The 19,816-nt window shown below is 38.3% G+C and overlaps 1 protein-coding gene across 2 annotated transcripts in view; it reads left to right on the top strand.

Moving 5' to 3' along the window:
* Positions 1-17,168, top strand: part of LOC117291643 (low-density lipoprotein receptor-related protein 1-like) — a 68,547-nt gene extending 51,379 nt beyond the window's left edge. The window contains exons 71-87 of one of the 2 annotated variants that reach the window (XM_033773487.1): positions 704-829; positions 1,032-1,118; positions 1,409-1,543; positions 2,093-2,334; positions 3,193-3,371; positions 3,611-3,834; positions 4,573-4,764; positions 5,340-5,477; positions 6,139-6,211; positions 6,960-7,175; positions 7,447-7,670; positions 8,396-8,522; positions 8,833-8,915; positions 9,797-9,878; positions 10,490-10,637; positions 13,055-13,177; positions 14,600-14,688. In XM_033773487.1, coding sequence (XP_033629378.1) covers positions 704-829; positions 1,032-1,118; positions 1,409-1,543; positions 2,093-2,334; positions 3,193-3,371; positions 3,611-3,834; positions 4,573-4,764; positions 5,340-5,477; positions 6,139-6,211; positions 6,960-7,175; positions 7,447-7,670; positions 8,396-8,522; positions 8,833-8,915; positions 9,797-9,878; positions 10,490-10,637; positions 13,055-13,135 — 2,357 coding nt within the window. In that variant the 3' untranslated portion in view covers positions 13,136-13,177; positions 14,600-14,688. Of the gene's footprint in view, positions 1-703; positions 830-1,031; positions 1,119-1,408; positions 1,544-2,092; positions 2,335-3,192; positions 3,372-3,610; positions 3,835-4,572; positions 4,765-5,339; positions 5,478-6,138; positions 6,212-6,959; positions 7,176-7,446; positions 7,671-8,395; positions 8,523-8,832; positions 8,916-9,796; positions 9,879-10,489; positions 10,638-13,054; positions 13,178-14,599 lie in introns of both variants that reach the window. The other variant, XM_033773486.1, reaches the window with a different exon arrangement.
* Positions 17,169-19,816: the final 2,648 nt, after the last annotated feature.

The raw sequence follows: 19,816 nt of genomic DNA, 5'->3' as shown, positions 1-19,816 counted from the left end.
AAGGCCCTTTCTAACCCCCCTTCTCCCCCGGGGAAGAACTAACTCGGCCGTGTCTGAAACGAACTTTGGCTACAGCTACGGCTAGATTGCACGCGTCTGCCTATTGTTTAAGACTGGGAGACGTGCTGATCTAGCCGTAGCTGAAGCCGAATTCGCCATTTTGAACACGGCCTAATACACTTTCCTGATGTCCAATGTTTCACTGATTTCCATAAAGTCTCTATAAAACAGGTACATTCACCAATCAAGTTTAAGGGATGTTCAGTTATCAGGGATGAGATTGTTCAGGCTTTTGCCTGAATTCAGACTTTTTATGTCGGTCTGGTGAAGAAAATCAGACAATATTTTTGTTCACAAACAAAGAAATCTTGCTCATTGGTCTACTTCTCTAGTGCTTTGGATACTGTTTCCAAAAGCTCCTTGAAATCTATTACTCCAAACGATAGAAATGGCATCATTTCAATATACCTTTGAATTTGTATCCAAGTTTCAGACTTTTTCGTTAGTAATGACTCTCACCCCTGAATTATGCGCAAGCCATGCAGAGTCAAGGGCCATTTCCAGCTGCGGCTAGATTTTCTCATCCTCATGCGATTAAGTATATAGGCTGTCCTTAGCCATAGCTGTAGCAGCTGATTTTTATAAAGGGTCAATTATTACGCCTATTTGATTAATAACCTGAGTACTTGATAACGATACTTAGGTGCTCCTGTTCTGTGCAATGCTGACGAGTTCAAGTGCGGAAACAGGCATTGTATTTCACTAGCCAAGGTCTGTGACCGATTTGACGATTGTGGGGACCGTTCCGACGAGGCTGACTGCATCCCACGTGAGTTGTGAAGTTTTTATTTTTTATTTTTTTTTGTATTAACCTTTGAAAACAGTGCACTGAGTGTAATGTTCTCCTGTCAGTCCACCATTTGATCTTGTGTCTTGTATTTAAAAAAATGTTACGGTGTATATTATAGACACGGCCCAACATTCGTCCTTTTAGATAAACATTTTCTTATACGGTAACTCCATGATTACAGGCACCAATTGCACTGGTGATGCCGCCAACTGCACCCCTCCTTGTGATGAAGGCTACGCTCTCCAGAACGATGGTGTCACATGCTACGGTGAGTCCGATCAAACTTTCCATCTGTTTTTTTTGTATGGAGATGCGGTTGGTAACAGCTGTCACCCTCGCTAAACATGGATGGATGCAGCATGCAAAGACTGACAGTTTTTTGCTGTAAAAAAACACATTCAGCTGAAACTTTCACAAGTGACTTTTATTGTATCTTTCTTAACAATTCTGCCTTTAAATCGTCACTACATTGACAAAAAACAATCTATGGCCCTCTCTTGCAGTCTTGTTCCAGATTCCAGTGGTTTATTTTCATTTCTGTTATTTTGGTTTTTGCAGATATTGATGAGTGTGAGGAGCCTGGGAAATGCTCTCAACTCTGCGAGAACTTGAAGGGAACTTATTCTTGCGGATGTTTTGAAGGATATATACAGGATAGATCCGGTCTGCATAGCTTTACATGCAAGGCAGAGGGTAAGTCTCCCGGCTACTCAGACAGGATTCGAACCCATGGCCCTCTTCCTTCCTTCGCCCTGGTCTGAAGCGATCATTGGTGGTTAGGATGCATGTTTGAATTCTATAATTCATGTAATAAGCCATTCTAAATTGTGCAAAAACTCTGTAGTAAATCAACTTCAATTAGTTTGTAAATTAATCTTTTACTTTATTGTGTTTAGTCGGTTTAAAACACAATGAACACTGAAATGATCAGTTTACAAAAGTTTAAACTAGTTGCAGTCAAAAGTAAATCGCACAAAACCCAAGGTGTGAATTAACAGAAACAAGGAGTTAGGAGGACTTGTTAAAAAAGCAAGAGTTTTTCTAAGAAATACAAAAATGCAGTATTTTATTGGGTTTTGTAGTAATTTGTTTCATTAATTTCTTCATTTTCTTTCTTCAACCACCGCTTCTTTTCAGAACCAACACTACTCTAAAGAGATTTACAAATGGTGCTACCGCAAACCTCTCTTAACAATGCAAAGTTTCAAATCCTACTTTATTCATTTACTTTCCTTCTCACAGGACCTCCTGACTTCCTCTTGATACCGGACAACGGTCAGCTCCAACGCCTCGATCCCAACCTGAATAGCTACACCGTGGAGTATAGGAGCGCGGATGGAGCCCAGGTCGATGCCTTGGACTTCATCTACTCCACACAGACCGTCTTCATGGTAGACTCTGCGAGCGGTAACATCAGCAGGGCAACGGTTGCGGTGGATCGAAGCGGAGGCCGCCAGCGTAGACAAGCTGTCCAACAGACGATTGTAAGTGCATTCTAATAATAATAATAATTAGGGGGGCTAATCGTCCTTACTCGCAGCTAGAGCTGAATTGCGAAGGACGCGGCTACAACGTGTTCGAGAAGCAGGCATGCAAGGGCGCCTTTGGCTGCCAGTCACATCAACCCATTATGACCACGGAGCACAGCCGAGATCGAAAGTGTTTGATTTTTTTCCTGAGGGAGGAAAACCGGATAGTCTGGAAAACCCTCGCGGCACAGCAGAGAACCAACGCACAACTCAACTCACATATGGCCCCGACCGGGAATGGAACCGGGGTCACCTTGGTGAGAGGCGAGCGCTTTACGCGCAAGCCAACCGTGCCACCCATTCTGGTTTGCGTATTGGTATCTTGCCGTGCCTTCCACCGCTCTGGTACTCCGGTTCGAATCCTGCCGAGGGCCCTGGATTGGGTTTTTCAGGCTGTACCTGATTGCATGGGTTTTCCCTTGAATACTTTTCTTTGGGTTTTCCTCCAACACCTAAAACTGAAACTTCCTTTTCTGGCTTCTCTTTTGAGTGATGGTGGTTCTGAAGAGAACTGAATGACTCAACGTTTTGTACAGTATCCTCTCCCTGATACAGAGTACACTGTCGGAAACATTGAGTCTTCCGATTTTTCACAGAACCAATATAACTCAAAAGAGATTTGTCTGCGTGGTGTCACAGCAAAACATTTCTTATTATCATCCTTCCACCATGCAAACCTTTGATTCGTATTGGGCTTTTTTTTTTTTTTTTTTTTTTTTTGCAATGCTCAGTTTACACATACTTTTGTTGTTGATGTGATTCAAAATTCATCTCAAAGTCCTTTCCATCATATTGTGATTTTTTTCTCTTCAGGTCAGTGGCTTAACGAATCCACGAGGTATCGCTGTCGACTGGGTCACCTCCAAGATCTACTGGGTAGACGCAACGAGGAACACCATCAATGTAGCCCAGGAGAATGGCAGGAACCAGTTAACGCTGGTAGGCACTCAGCTTCGTCAGCCACATGCAATCGTGGCCCACCCCAGTAACAGGTATGATGATCCCCAGTCAGTAACTGATGCAGGTTATCTCTATGTTTTGCTCTTTCTGTCAATTTTGTTCCTCCCCTGTTTGCCTCTTCTCCTTTTCGCCCTGGCCTTGGTTGCCACCCCAAAAGTCTATTTCCCTCTTGTTTTACTCTTATCTTTGTTTTTATGTTTTATTGGGTGGGGACTTAACGTTTCTTAAAATTTGCTTTACAAATTTTTTCCTGTCTCCATCCTGTCCATAGTTGGATTTTTTGGACCGAGATCGGTCGGCGCCCTCTAATCTCTCGTATTGACATGGACGGAGTAAATCGAATGGTCATCGTGAGCAACGATCTGCAGTACCCAACTGGTCTGGCGATAGATTACGTCCACGATAAGCTGTACTGGGCTGACTCCAAGGCTGCCAGGATAGAGATGGCGGATCTTAACGGAGACAATCAAAAGGTTGTCATTCGCTTCCAAACAGGTAAAAAAGTAGGATTTGAAACTTTGCATGGTGGAAATCGATATGGTGAGGTTTGCGGTATAAAATCTGTATAAAATTGTTGTACGTGTAGCACTACAAATTGTCATATCAATATAAAAATGTCTTCTCATTACATATTTGTCGTGTTAATGTTAAACTTTATAGAACAATCTCCCAAACATCTAAAAAACATTGAACCCATTGTTAAGTTTAAGATTGCTTTAAAGACGCACTTATTTAACATTTAATTTCATCCATTCTGTTTGTTACCCAGTACATCTTGTCTTTGTATTCTGTTGTGTTTTTCTCAAGAGCGCTTAGGGACATGTTTGATTTTTATGTGTTATGTGCTATACAAACATTGTGAATTATTACTATTATTATTATTATTATTAAATATTGTTCCACTACAAATTATTGTGTCAATATAAAAATATTGTGTCAGTACAAACTTTTGTGTCAATATAAACATTTGTCCCATTACAAATTGTTGTATCAACATAAAAAATTGATAGAACCACAAATTGTTGTAACAGTGTAAAAGTTGACACAACAGGGATATTGCATGATTTCTTAATAATGAATTGAATGACTGACCAGCCTCTGGCTGCTGCTAGTCATTTTATGCACTAAATTAGACCTCAAAGAACATCTCATTCATCCACCGATGCTTACATCCGATCGGAGTTCACCACAAACTGATCAAATAATTCCTAAGTGAATGCTTTTAATTGACAGATTCAGAACGACCCTTTGCCATCGACGTCTTTGAGGATTGGATTTACGGCACCACAGAGCCGTCCAAGAAGATCTTTAAGGTCAACAAGTTTGGACGGACTGACGAAGAAGAAGAGTCGGTGAGGTACCTAGTCGAAGGGCTGTCGTCATCCTCCGATATCGTTCTTGTACAAAAGCAGAAACAAGCAAAGGGTGAGTCAGGGTGTTCGGCATTGTTTGTCATTGTTTTACTAATTTCTCAAAAATTACAGCACCTCAGCAAGTAATATTTTAAGGTAAGCTTTAATGATAATAATAATTGAAATTTATATAGCGCCTATCCATGTAAACATGCTCCTGGGCGCTGAACAATTAAAAGAAAACCTATTAATTAATTAAAAATCCATTCATTTAAAACACCCAAGACATTGTTTGACATTGTTTTACTCATTGATAAAACTTACATCACCTCAGCAAGTAATGTTTTAAGGTAAGCTTTAATAATAGTAATAATAATTGAAATGTATATAGCGCCTATGCATGTAAACATGCTCCTGAGCACTGAACAATTAAATTAATTAAAGATCCATTCATTTAAAACACCCAAGAGAAAATACAGCTTTCTACTATCATAATCTTCAAACTGTGTAAGTTTAATGTAAATCTGTGAACATTGTGTTTCGTTCTACAAAAAAAGAAACCAACTCCTCTAAGACAAAATTGGTTTAGGAGAGAAAATATTTACAATGGATAAAACAAAAAAATATTTCTTTTGTTCTAACCTGTAGACATCTTAGACCCATGTCAGTCCGATCCATGCGAAATCAATCAGTTGTGTCTGAAGTCTTCATCGGGCTACTCCTGTAACTGTACCGAGGGGTACATGATGACCAATGCAGAGTGTGTAACAATACCTAGCACACCATGTAAGTACATCCAACCCTATAGGACACCATAACATCTAAACCCAATTTCATGACTCCGATTACCATACGCAAAGAATCGGCGCTTACCGGAGCAGGGATCTCGGAGCCCAATTTAATGGAGCTGCTTAAGAAGACAACATTGCTTATGAATTATCTGCTTAGCAGAAATGAGCAGGATACCAGTCACAAATTGTACATGTGAGATGGTATTTTGGCTGGTAACCTTATTCTGGTAAGCATAATTATATTGTGCTTAACTATTTTTTTGTGCTTAAGCAGCTTTATGAAATTGGGCCCTTAGCTTACGCAAGCCTTTTTTCACAGGTAAGCAGGGACTTGATACTATGCACTCTTTGCAAAAAATAGTTAATGGCCTGACGTTTCAACCCTAGCAGAGTCTTTCTCGAAGGCTAAATGACAACACAACAAACATGAACAGGTAACTATGCACTCTTTGCTTACACAACTTGCCCAGAAATTCGGTGATTGCACAGTAAGCAGAGATTGGTGATCGTAAGCACAGAATTTGGTGGTAAGCAGGGCCATGAAATTAAGCCCTGTTTGAATCCTGTACTTAGCAGCGGGTTTCCATCAACAATTTAAAGCGTAATTCGTCTTTGATTGTATAACGAGTTTCTTAAATTGTCTTCTGCTTTTACAGCACCCTGCGTTGATATCCTCTGCCAGAATGGTGGCACTTGTACAGTACTCGACGATGGAAGTACAAAATGCAGGTAAGTAGATCAGTCATAATAACAATAATAACAATAAGACAAATGCAAAAAGCCTCTATAAAGAGAACAATAGAATAAACAATGAGAGAAAGATACAAGATGTAGATAAGCAAATTACAAAAAAAAGCAGCTTTAAACAAATGAGTTTTCAACAGGGACTGAAAACATTGGAAAGAATTAGCTTGGTGAATATGCACAGGAAGACTATTCATACAAGGAAATAGAATAAACTGTTGCAAACTGCTTACCAACCAAAAGAGCAGATGATATTATAGAAGTACTGGCCTGACGCTTAGAGCCTAGCGCAGTCTTTCTCAAAAGTTAAATGACAGAACAACATGCGTTAAGAGGTGTACTGGTGTTATTCTGCTTTTTCTATTGTAGAGTATTATGGCCGAGTGGTTAAGAGCATCAAATTCAAGTTCTGGTGCTAACTCACCGGAGTGTGGGTTCGAATGCCGGTAATTGCTTCTCTTCACCCAGGGGTATAAAATGGGTACCTGCGAGGGTAGAGGTTGATATTGTGTATGAAAAAGCCATTGGAGCGCCACGACAGCTTGTGCTGTATACTTCCCCAGGGAGCTGAGGAAAATTAAAGGGATGTTATTGGCCCTATGACCAGGGCACTAATGTAAAGCGCATTGTTACGGTTATTGTTAAATTCGCAATATAAGAATTTGTTATTATTATTATCATTATTATTATTGTTATTATTCTATTATTTTAATCTGTCTTTCCCTCTACCTAGATGCCAATCACAGTTCAACGGTGACTCCTGTGAGGTCGATCGTTGCGAGCGTTACTGTCTGAACGAGGGAACATGTGTGGTCAACGATTACAACTCCAGGCTGACTTGTACCTGTACCATAAGATACAAAGGGGAACGATGTTCCACGGATCGTTGTGACGCTTACTGCAACAGTAGAGGAAACTGCGAGGAAAGGGACGGCGTACTGGTTTGCCTGTAAGTCCAGAAAATGTCATAGAGCTTCTTAAGCACAAAAAGCAACTTAGCACAACAAAATAATGCTTAGCAGAATAAGATTACCAGTTAAAGCACATATCACATGTACCAATTGTGCCTTGGTTTAAATCCCACTGAGTGATTTGCCTGTGTTTTTTTATATTTTTTTTTACAGAGTTCGGGGACTGTTTTGAGTATATACAGTGCTTTTTTCACATTAGTGTGAAGGTTAAAAACCATTTGATTTGATTTGTTGTTCTTCTGAAAATAGGTGCAGTCGTCGTTACACTGGGGACAAGTGCGAGACAGACTTGTGCGAAGGCTACTGTCTGAATGGTGGGACCTGCAGGGTACCATCACTGGTTGGTAACGCCACTGCTGCACCATCATGTACTTGCCCATACCTGCATACCGGGGACCGGTGTGAAGTAGCCCCACAACGACCCTGTGAGAAGCTGCTGTGTGCAAATCAAGGAATTTGCCACAACATATCATGTAAGCATTGCTTTTTCTAAGCCGCTAAACTTGTACATTTTCACCAACCCAGTATTTAGTTGTTTTGTTGAATCTGAATTTAGCTTACGATTGTCTTGATGCAACAATTCAAACAAACAGAATTCATTCTTGTTCCAATACATTTTAACAAATCTTAAAATGTTCACACAAAAATGCTTGTTAACAGAAGCATGGCCCATTTCTCAAAGCTGTTAAGCATGCACTAATATTGATTAGCAGGATTGTGTTACCAGCCCACATACTAGGTGATGGACATTGATCCTGTCGGACTCATTGAGTGTTTTTTAGCTTAGCATAACAAAATTGCTTAAGCATCTTTTCACCTCGATATCACCAGTATCATGCAAGTGCTGGACAACGGCAGACTTGTCGACTTCCCAAGTGGGCAAATGTGTTCCACAAGTCTGGTATTGAAGTCTCGCCCTAGACTTTCCACACATGAATCTGGCTAAGCATTTGTTTACTGCTTAGCAGGGTTACAAAATTGGACCCTGATGAGCGATGAGACAATAATAATTGTAATTTTTGTTTTTTTAATATTTGTTTATACATTCAACAAAGAATGTACAACGACAACAAATCACAGAATTAGTAAATAATAATAATAATAAAGACTTGTATTGTGCACAAATCCACCCTGCTAGGTGTTCAAGGCGCAGAATAGAACAACAAAATAGAATAATAATTGTTTATTTTGTTTCCAGTGTATTCGGCTGTTTGTAATTGCACCTCGCCACGGTATACGGGACCTCAGTGCATGGTGGATGGCTGCGATAGATGTTTCGCCCAAGGCAAGGATTGTCATGTAGCAATCAATGGAACTGAATGTGTGTAAGTAACCAACAAATTGCACACTCACTTGGAATCAATACTCAAAACGCTCGTTCTTGTAGATCTGAGAAACTAGGGGTCCAATAACGGCAGGCTTCTGAGGGAATCCAATGACGAATTCACACACCAAAATTGACTTTTGAGCCCTCATTGAGTTAGAATTTGCTTGCTCAAACACACACACACACACATACACTAACTCGGACTCAATACCACACACACACACACATACACTAACTCGGACTCAATACCAGAAATGTTCAATATTATTACTTTTATCTCATCCCTGTTTGTGTATTTCATTTGGCAGAGCTTCAGGATTGAATCCGCATTCTGTTCATACAACAGCATTACCGGGTGTCGTCAACCAAAACACGGCAAACAAGTCCAAAGGTACAGTGGCTTTCTAGACATAACCGTCCTCCAACTTACAAACTCTTAACATCTCTGCCCTTCCCTAAAGTTCTGAAAAGAACGGTCCTTCTTATTATTAACTACTTCCTAAACGGAATGTAGGGACTGCTACTCCTGCTTATAGTGGATCAAGGAAAACTTCTTATATTAGCTTCACTACTGCAGAGTGAGTTATTGGTCTCAATGGTTTGAGTAGTTTGCTCTAGTCATCGAATGAGAACACACTCGGCACTGCAGAGTGAGTTATTGGTCTCAACGGTTTGAGTAGTTTGCTCTAGTCATCGAATGAGAACACACTCGGCACTGCAGAGTGAGTTATTGGTCTCAACGGTTTGAGTAGTTTGCTCTAGTCGTCGAATGAGAACACACTCGGCACTGCAGAGTGAGTTATTGGTCTCAACGGTTTGAGTAGTTTGCTCTAGTCATCGAATGAGAACACACTCGGCACTGCAGAGTGAGTTATTGGTCTCAACGGTTTGAGTAGTTTGCTCTAGTCATCGAATGAGAACACACTTGGCACTGCAGAGTGAGTTATTGGTCTCAACGGTTTGAGTAGTTTGCTCTAGTCATCGAATGAGAACACACTCGGCACTGCAGAGTGAGTTATTGGTCTCCATGTTTTGAGTAGTTTGCTCTAGTCATCGAATGAGAACACACTCGGCGGTAGTGAAGTTAAAAATGAGATTCGGACCGATCCACACCGGGTATTAAAAGTGTGTCCATTAGGGAAAGCTGTCATTTTAGAATGGATGTTTTTCTTTCAAAGTTCCAAAGAAAAAATGGGAGGAATTTTGTTATGTTATGATGGAGACTGTGTATGTAAATATTTACTATTCTTTGTTATTCTTCTTTTATTACAGTTTCTTTAGCGGTGGCGTTACCAGTCATTCTTGTAATTCTGGTAGTTCTCATCATTGTCTTATTAGTGCGGTACAAGAGAAAGTAAGTACAAACCCAGCACCAATTGTTAAATTTCAAACCAAAAATGCATTTGATGTCTCTCGCCTTTTCTCGCTCATTGTAATTTACATTTTCTTTGTCATTTTTCATTTGATAGTTAGTTTGTACTGTATTCTTGTAGGTGCCCTGAGCACTGTACGGGTTAAAAGTGTTCTTCTAAGTATTAAAGTCAACCCTCGTTATTTAAAGCACCATTATACAGAGTTTTTGCTTATAAAGAGTACATTCTGAAGTCCAAATTTTAATTTCTGCTTTGTGGTTCTTTGTTTTGCTGTCCTCTTATAACAACCTTCCTGTTGTAAAGAGGTTGGCCAGTCCCAGTGATAACTGCCTAGAACACTGTTCTAGAATTGCAAGAGTCGTGGGTTCTAATCCCACTCGAGTAATATGCCTGTGATATTTGTTCACAGGACTCGGGGGGAAGTACAGAGTTTACAGTGCTAACACATATCGGTGTATGGGTAAAAAAAAAAAAAAAATTATAATAATATTCTTTATCCCCGATGCAAATTTAACATCTATTATATCCAGTGATTCTGTTGTAATGAGAGTCGACTGTATTAAAATTTCTGTATGCTGACGTTTTCCTCCAGGTATACCGGTAGTTTTAAACATCATCGGATGAAGCAGGATCCAGACAATGTAGAGATTGGTAATCCGACGTTCATGTACGAGCCTCAGCTTAACGAGGATGACGGACCACAGCTTGTAGACACGGCGTTTACCGTCAAAGGAATCAAGGTATTGGTTCACTGTCATCTGTGTGTCTTAGAAACTCTCTGTCTGTCTGTCTGTTGTCTGTAGCAGCCAGTTTGTACATTTGTCTGGAAATGTTGTTAAAGCGGCCTAAACCGGTTCAAACCGGCCCACCAGCGGGTTCAAACCGGCCCTGAATTGGCTCAAAGCTCACTCTGATATAAAAAAATAAAAAATAAAAAATAAAAAACACAATTCAAACTTTGGAGAATCATTTGCTATGGAGAGAGCCATGGTTGAAACTAAAACCAAAATATCTTCTTAAATTATTTATTGATTTATTTGTTTGTTTGTTCCATGCACACCTACTTTAGTTTAGATTTTGTTGTAGCCATAAACAGACATATCATTTGTTTGTTTGATCATTTCATCAGTAAATTACGGGCAGTTACAGCCGCTGCTGCTGAACGTGGGTGGGGGCTTCGATTTTTTGTTTACAGCCTCGCATTCAATTCCTATCATTGCCAAACGATTCTTTGTTTCAGCATTGTGTTCCTCGGCCATGATTACGCATGTTTTGTTTGTCCTTGTTTCTCCTTGTTGTTCTTCCAACCAGTCTGTCTTTTTTTAGTTGTACACCAGGGTCCAATTTCATAGAGCTGCTAAGCACAACAATTTGCTGAGCATGAATTTCTTCCTTGATAAAAACAGGATAACCACCTAAATTTCCACGTGATTTTCAGGATTTAAGCAAACAACAGCTGAATACCGGTAACAAGCAATATGCAACAAATGGAAATTTGGTTGGTAACCCTGTTTTTATCAAGGAAGACATTTTATGCTTAGCAAATTTGTGTGCTTAGCAGCTCTATGAACTTGGGCACAAGTCTTCTGGTGGGTAGAACAGTAGCTTTAGATTTCTGGTGGCTTTTTTTTTCGGATAAGAGGTTGCCATGAGCTTCTCTTGCTGCAGTTTATTTTAACTCATAGTTGCATATTTTTGTGTGTCGCCTTTTTTGTTTGCAGAACAGCCCTTGGTCTAAGGAGCAGCCTATTTTTAGTTGTTTATATCTTGCGTTTGCTTTTGCCTCTCTGCTGGACGGGCAACAGACTGTTTAGCTTGTGTTTTGGGCTTTTTGTTGGTTCTTGTCTATCTGTCTGTTTGTTGTTGATTTCATGATTTGTAGCGCAGAAGTTCCGCAATGTTAGGCCCCTAGTCTCTCATGAAGGTTTTTGTGTTTGGTCTATTTGGTGTGGGTGTGTTTGTTAAGTCCTTTTCACACTCTCTCAGGTAATAGAACCCCAGGTAATTCCTGGGGAATTAACCCCAAGGCCACCCCATGTTTGATTCAAACTTAATGCTGAATCTTTAGGGGAAATGGGCACCCATTGCACCAATTAACCCAGGGTTAATTCACTTAACGCTACTCCTAAACAAGGGTAGCTATCTCCTGGGAAACTCCCAGGAGTTTGCCAGGATTGGCTAAAAGTTGAAGTGTGAACCGGTCCAATCAAAGTTTCCTTGGAAATTTGTGCAGTGTGAAAGAGACTTGAGCTCTATGTTTGTGGTTTACTTTCAAGTTAGATGCTACAGAAGTTTTAGGTTTGCACAGCGGGAATAAACACTGGAATCTTATACTAGTTTTGGTTTAAGATCTCTTTTGTGTCTTTTTTAAAAGTGATGAGAAAGATGTGTTTGGCATTCTTTTAAAATGTTGATGTTTTGGGATTTGTTTGTTTTGAGTGATTACAAATGGGTGCAACAGACTTGCCTGTGATCATCTGCATCCGTCAAACTAGAAAGAATAATAAGAGTTTTGAACTTTACAAATCAATGTTTTGGTTAACTTGAAGTAATCTGATGAAACTGAATGTGTACTGAGAAATATACAAAGTTACAACAACTTGTAAGGCCTCTGTGATGCATTGCCTCTTGATAGCCCAGTCTAATTCTGGGTGCATTGCCTCTTGATAGCCCAGTCTAATTCTGGGTGCAGATGCACAAGATTTTTTTTATAATATTTTCAAGAGTTGCATATTGAGCGTTGAATGAAGTGACTGTTGACCAATCAGAACAAGCTTGCTTGGTGGTGTCATCCAATAAGCAATCAGCATGACAGTAACACCTTACATCTATCAATTATGTGACGTTGTCTTGAAACTCCAGAAGTTACTAATTTCAGTGATAGCTTTGATGGTTAGTTTCATAGAAACTCACTATTTAAAATCTCCCCCCCAAAAAGGCACAACCACTTGCCAGGTAGAGAAGAACGATTAGAGATGTTAATTTTAAAAAGAAGGCAAACGAGAACTGTGGTTTCATTTTTAACTCTCTTTTTTTATGCTGTTGAAAAAATAAAATAAAATACTGCAGTCTGACTTCATTTCATACCTTACTTCTCTCCCACCCTCCTCTTCTTTCTCTTTGGACGCCTACTCCTTGTAACCCTCCTCCATTTCAGCGCAATTTTAACATCTTCACTCCGTCTTACCGGCGTCTGTCTGACGCTAACATCGACATCATGCTGGACTCAAGCATCTAACCTAAATGCCTTCAACAGTCTCAAAAGCTTCCATTAACCCAAGTAAATCTTGATGTTGGGGCAGAGGGGGGGGGGGTTGATTCTCGGAATGCTTGGATGCTAGTTTGCTTTTGCATGAAAAAAAAAAAGTGACATAATTTCACCGCCTTCTAAGAAATGTATTTGTCTTTTTGTTGTTTGCTTAGTTAATTTCACCCTGTACCACCTTATTAAAATTGCATGAGTATTTGTCACGTTTTGGTGGGGAAAATATATATGTATGAAAATGTCCTTTTTGCTTTGTTCTGCTTTTTGCTTTGTGAAGCAGTTGTTGATACTGAAAAGCATTGAAAAATGTGTTTGTGGTTTGTGTCCATGTAGTATCATCAAATAATTTTGATAGAAGTCAAAACCTAGTGCCATGTTTTGATGTTGACTACAATACTAGAATCCAAATGAGAAAAAACTATACTGAACAGATTTTCCTTGTGGATGTGTAGCCCTACACTTCTATACTCACAAGAACTGAAAAATATTTATCAGCGTAAAAGTCAACGTTTGAACATATTTTGTTTGTTAATTAAAGGTATAACACAGTGAGTATTATTATTATTTAACTGTAAAACACCAGCATTCTGGACTTGTCCAGTCATGAGTTAACTGGCCCAACACTTAAATCTCTGGCCTCGGACATGCAGTCCAGTGTACATTTTGAGCCCTGGGGTTTTGAAGTTGAAGGTTTGGACGTGTTAGGGGCATGGTTGGCTTGTGCGTAAAGCGCTGGTTAGATACCCGGCCAGGACCGTAATTTGATTTGAGTTGAGCGTTGGTTCTCTGCTGTACCATAAGGGCTTTCCCAGACGTTCTGGTTTTCCTCCCTCGGGAAAAAAATGAAACACTTTTGATCTCTGGCTGTGCTCCATGGTCATAATGGGTTGATGTGGCTGGCTGCCAAAGACGCCCTTGCATGCCTGCTTCTCGAACACTTTGTAGCGCGTCCTTGGTAATTCAGCTCTTAGCTGCGAGTAAGGATGATTCGTCCCCCAAATTATTTATTTATTTAGTTATTAGCTAGGAAGCATGTTACCATTGCATGGCATGATAATAATACCATCTTTATGTTTTCGCTTGTCTCGTGTAATCATACTCAATTACTATCCAAACTTGACTGTGTAGATCATTTTTTTGTTTTTTTGCTTTTGTGTATATTGTATTTTGTTTCTTGTAAACTCATCAATTTTTAGTTCATAAGTTTTTAGTTCTGTCAAACACTTCAGAAATGATTAGAAAATCATAATAATTTTGTCTGATTATGTTTTTGTAGATTTTATTTTCATTTCTGAAGGTTTTCTTGTGTTGTGTATATTTGACTTGTAACTTTTTGTTGTAAAAAGGACAGAAGTATTGGAACAGGAAAATTAATTTCTTATGAGAAGCGATTTCCAAATCCTAACATAAAATCTATTTTATCAATCTTGTTTACAGACGACCAATTTCTCCAATCCAATGTACGAGTCATTATACGCTGATCGACAGAGTACCGGCTCGGAGATAAGTTTAGAAGAGAAAAAGGACTTACTCGACGACACAGAAACAATGGAAGATGATACGAGATCATTAGGTCTCGGAGAAGATGACGAGAAAGCCGCGATATTAAGATGAAAGTGAGAGTAAATAATCAACGAAAGGAAAAATGTCCCGTCTGTAAGGAAATAGTCAAGGGACTTTTGAAAAGTGTAACTGATCGCTGAAATTAATTTCCAATGTATGACCTACTTGGTCGTGACCACCATGTAAATATAAACAAAGGCATTATTTGAAAACAAAGTTGTGTCCTTTTTTTGGTAAAGTTACAGTACTTGTAATATTAATTTTTTTGTTTTTTTTAGTGTAATGCGGAGTCGAAGAAGCTGCAGTCTGCTGCCAATATCTAAGGACCTAATTTCATAAAAATTCTTAGCAGGGAAAAGACCTTGCTGAGCGGAACGGGTTACCAGTTACTTGCTTACTTGTGCCTGGCTCAGCGACTTAAGCAAATAAATACAGCTTAATACACAATATTTTTTATTGACATTGTTGAAACTTGGGTCTTGCTATGAAGATGTTTCCCCCATGCCTTTTTTTCACTTCAAGGAAGAATCTTTTGGGGTTGAAGGGTCAAAATGTCAGGCCATTTAGTAATTTTGTCTTTAATTCATAGGTCCTTTTGGTTAGAAAGCAGTTTGCAACAGCTATATCTATTTTTTCCCCATTTTTTTCTTCTTCCAGTCCATTTAAAACTACATGCAAGCACAACCGATAGTACCTGATACGTCATCATTACGGGCAACTTGGGTTTTGGCTTTGACTTGCGTCAAGCATTATAGTTTTTTCTACCCAACTGAGGAGTTTTACAAAACTACAGCATACTTCATGCTGCATTTACGCAGAATTCAGTAACAAAATTACTATAATTTCTGGTAAAGATGGCTGTCTACACACTCTATGGTGTCGGGAGGAAACTATTTATCTAAGCTTGCAAAAAAAATATATTATAAGACTACCTTGATCTGTGTTTATTTTTCCAACTTGTGCTTGATGTACTAACCTTTTAATCACCTTTTTTTTCTCTTTGTAAATATATACCGCCATCACAAATGTGGGACCCTTTTTGTTTTCTTGGCCTACCAATTTGGAAGTAATCACATAAGAAAGAAGATTATTTTGGTAGTGTTGTTTGTGGTTATGTCTGTATGATTAGCATGTGTCTAGGTCCCAGTCTCATTGTGCGTGCTTACCACAGAATTATGCGTTTACTGCGCGCTACAAAGTGTGGCAGGGCGAAGCGCAGAATTCCACAGTAAGCAGGCTCATGAAGTTGGACCATGGTTTTGTATCTTCATGGAAACACAACAAACATTGACTGATGGGTGCTAAAACCATGGACAGGGTTTTCTTCCAGCTAATTTGAGAACAAAACAAAAGTCATTTTTTATGCTTATCATAACTTATATTTGTACTTTTATAACCGTTTTAGTAAGAACTTTTAAAAAGGGGGCTGTTGCCTTTTTTTGTTTTTGTGCTCATGTATGCTAAGTAATGCAAATTTAGTGGATATTTTCATCTTATCTGGTCCGGTTGGAGTGTCTTGTTTGAAACGGTGAAGGAGTAATAAGTAGCGTTATAATGTGATTCAATTATTCAAAATAAGCAAGCAATTTAGACAAGTTTAGCGCCTTTGGTTGTAAGTGAATGGATTTCTGGCCTAATATGCGTTAACGTCTTCATTAATTTTATCAGGATTATGCGTAGAAAGCCACCCAAACTTTCGTTAACTTGATTGGACGTTAGACGTATTTTCCTAAAAACTTCTACTATGTCTTTTTTTAAAACAAATTGTGTACTAAATTAATATTGGCTACTGAGAAAAGTTACTTACGATTCGATGAACAAATTCTTCTCCAATGTGCAAGAATTTATAGCCTAAAGAAATTCTACAAATTTTATTTGTTAAAAACATGTCCAGTTTTCTAATTTTGAGTACTTGACCACTGCAGAAGAATGTGAAAAGTACTTTTGAAAAATACTTGATTTGTACAAATTAATACTTAAAAATGTAATAAATTTACTTAAAAGTAAATAATGACTTGTAAATTGTTTTATTCAATGTTGGTTGGTGCATGACTAAAAAGTGTACCAGAAAGTTACTTTAAACAATTGATTAATTAGGATGGGCTGTCTTTATTGGAATTCGGTTTCATATTTTGTTTTTTCTGGTTGATGCAGGGATAATAAGTCTGCAATCTTGTTTCAGTTTTATTAGCAGATCAAAATAGGAGGGCAAGCTTGATATGCTGTTTGGACTTTTCTTGATTGATTGTTAGCAGATGAAGACAACATAATGAGGGTTACAGAGGTAGATGTTATTATTTAAGTTTTTTTCTTTTCTTGTTTTAATGAAAGTTTTTGTTGAAAACATTTATAACTTTGACCATAACTTGGAATTGGATTTTTGTTTAATTGTTGACAATTTATTTCTTTATTGAGATTATTGTTGTTACTTTTTTTCCTGTTCTGTTACAATTTCATTTATTTTATTTTTTATTTATTGTTTGTTGATATTTATTTATTTATTTGTTGACATTTATTTATTTATTTAAGGTTTTGTTTGTTTTCGGGGGCTTTTAATGTTTGGTTTTTGGTTTAATTGTTTGTATTTGTTTACTTATTTTATTTTTGTTTGTTATGTATTTGCTTATTAGTTACTTTATTTGTTATTAATAGCTGACACCTCTAACACAAGCCTGCTTGAACAAGCCTCATCATCACAAAAGTTACTTTTCCTAGTTGTTCAAGAGAGTTTCGATGTATCAATGTTTTTTCTTGAATTGTATAATTGATATGTATTTTATGTAAATATATACATATGTCTATTGTTAGTTTTACCTGTGGACATTGTACTGTTCTGAAATGTATTATTTCTGCTGTATTTCCCCATCTTGCATCTTACCTTCACTCTCTTCAAATAATCAACAAAGAGAAGAAAGACTTAAAAAGAAACCATGAGATGAAATACTTCATATACTGCCATAATTCATAGCACTTTTGAACGTGCATTGTTGCTATAAATTAGAAACATACTACCTGCCAAATCAATGTATATTGTATACTGTTCGCGACTAGTACTTAGCCAACGTTTTCTTCATGGATGCTTTTGCTTAGCACTATACCTCCCGACAAGCAGCCATTTATAATGAAAGTTGGTCGAGTTTGTCAAGAAGGTTTTCTGACTTAATGCATTGCCGTCCAAGATAAAATGAATTTCAGTCCTAATAGTGTAAATACTTTGTTTTGGTTTCTCCAAACTTTGTGTATTGAATGATACAATGTGTATGTGATTTAATGTGGGCCTTTACAAAATGGTGGTCTTGGCCTAGGCTAAAGTTTTGATATTCTGTACTTTGTAGTCTTACCAATTTGTATAGCCAGGCCATTGCAGAAATCAATTTCAAAAACGCCCAAAGGGTTTTGTTTCCTGATGTGTCCATATTTTTTTATAACCGCTTGTTTGTTCTTTGGTGAATTGTCATTGTTCCTCATTTTTAAAGGTGTCAGGGTATTATGAAATACTAGAACATTTAAATTTTTATTTTCTTACTTTGGAAACATCTTCACTTGTTCTGGAAAATAAACCAAAGTTGCTGAAATGTATTTAATGGTGCTGAAATTTAATTTGTGAAGGATTGGCCACACTAGTTTAAAAGCAATTGGGCAGACCAGTGAGTTGTCAGCAGATTGCCCCGCCCGGCCCCCCACACTGAAGGAGAATTGCAAGGCTTATCTCTTTTAGATTGTTTAGTATAAACAAAATGCAATTACCCTCGTGTTGAAAGTCTTGCAGTTTTTTGTTCTAACATTCAAATGGTAAGCCTTGCATTTTCTACTAACACGATTAAGCCCTGTAATTGGCTATAATAATAACAATAGATGTTTATAAAGCGCTTTATCACAGCCCAGCATCCCAAAGCGCTTCCATAATCACAATAGGGCAACAAAGAGGGGGGGGGGGGGGGTGTACCAAAGTCTTAAGTCGGGTGACGCAAGTGAGCGCATTTCAATAATACATCAATGACACTTTTTAAATGATATACAAGTTAATTATTCATACAAATAATAAGTTGAGAAATTAACCAAAAATATACCTAATATCAGTACTGCCCCGTATACCTTTAGTCCTTTCATCGCTAAACTCAAATTTAACAAACATTCATAAATACCTCGCATAGTTTCGCTATTCCTATTGGTGGAGAGCGCATCAAACCTTTGTTTATGACCGGTAAAAAGTGTTGAAACATGGGCGTGACACGGGAGCTTGCACCTGTGCTTATAAGACATAAGTTTCTTCATTCCTATTGGTCGACAGCAACAGCCGCAAGAGATGGGCCGCATCACGCGATACGCGCGACACGCACAGTAAACCATTAAACAATTATAATTTTTTGCATTTGTGTTACTTTTGGCCAAAAGTGTTGATGGTTTTTTACCGAAAAGTAATTTATGAGTGGAAATCAAAATGTGTGGAAATCAAAGTGTGTTGAATCCGTTTTCAACTAGTGGTTTAAACCCGCCGAGGCCTGGTTCTTGACAATTTACCTCGACTTCGTCTCGGTAAAATTATCAAGAACCATATACCTCGTTGGGATTAAACCACTAGTTGAAAACCTCTTCACCACACATATTGATTCCCTTATATTTGTCTATTTGGTTTAATAACAACCACTAGTTATGACAATACAGCGTTTAAAATATGTGTTAGGTTAGGCCTACTCCAAAATTCATTTTAAATTACTTGTATTCCCAAGTCAAATAGGGGAGGGGGGGGGGGGGGGGTTACAATCTATAATTATGTGTCTATTTGGTTCCCCTTTAAAAAATTGCGCCACCCCCTTAACAAGTGGTACCGTCATGGTGTGTGCCAAACTTACCTTGAATAGGTCGGAGATATCACTCCGCGCGTCGGGAAAGGAGCCCTCTGCCTCTCAATTATAATATTAAACACTGCAAAGTCAAGGAATTCAATAGAATTACTTGATTTGACAAGAAAATTTGCTTAAAATAGTTGCATTAACTTTTAATATCAACATTTTGGGACTATGATGCAGGGCGGATGCATATGTGAGCGGGACATGCGCACTCGGGTGAATATGGTCCAACTAAACCAAA

This window comes from Asterias rubens, chromosome 6 (genome assembly GCF_902459465.1).
Source record: "Asterias rubens chromosome 6, eAstRub1.3, whole genome shotgun sequence".
NCBI lineage: Eukaryota > Metazoa > Echinodermata > Asteroidea > Forcipulatida > Asteriidae > Asterias > Asterias rubens.
Note: the sequence above shows the minus strand (reverse complement) of the source record. Positions and strands in the feature narration are given on the sequence as shown.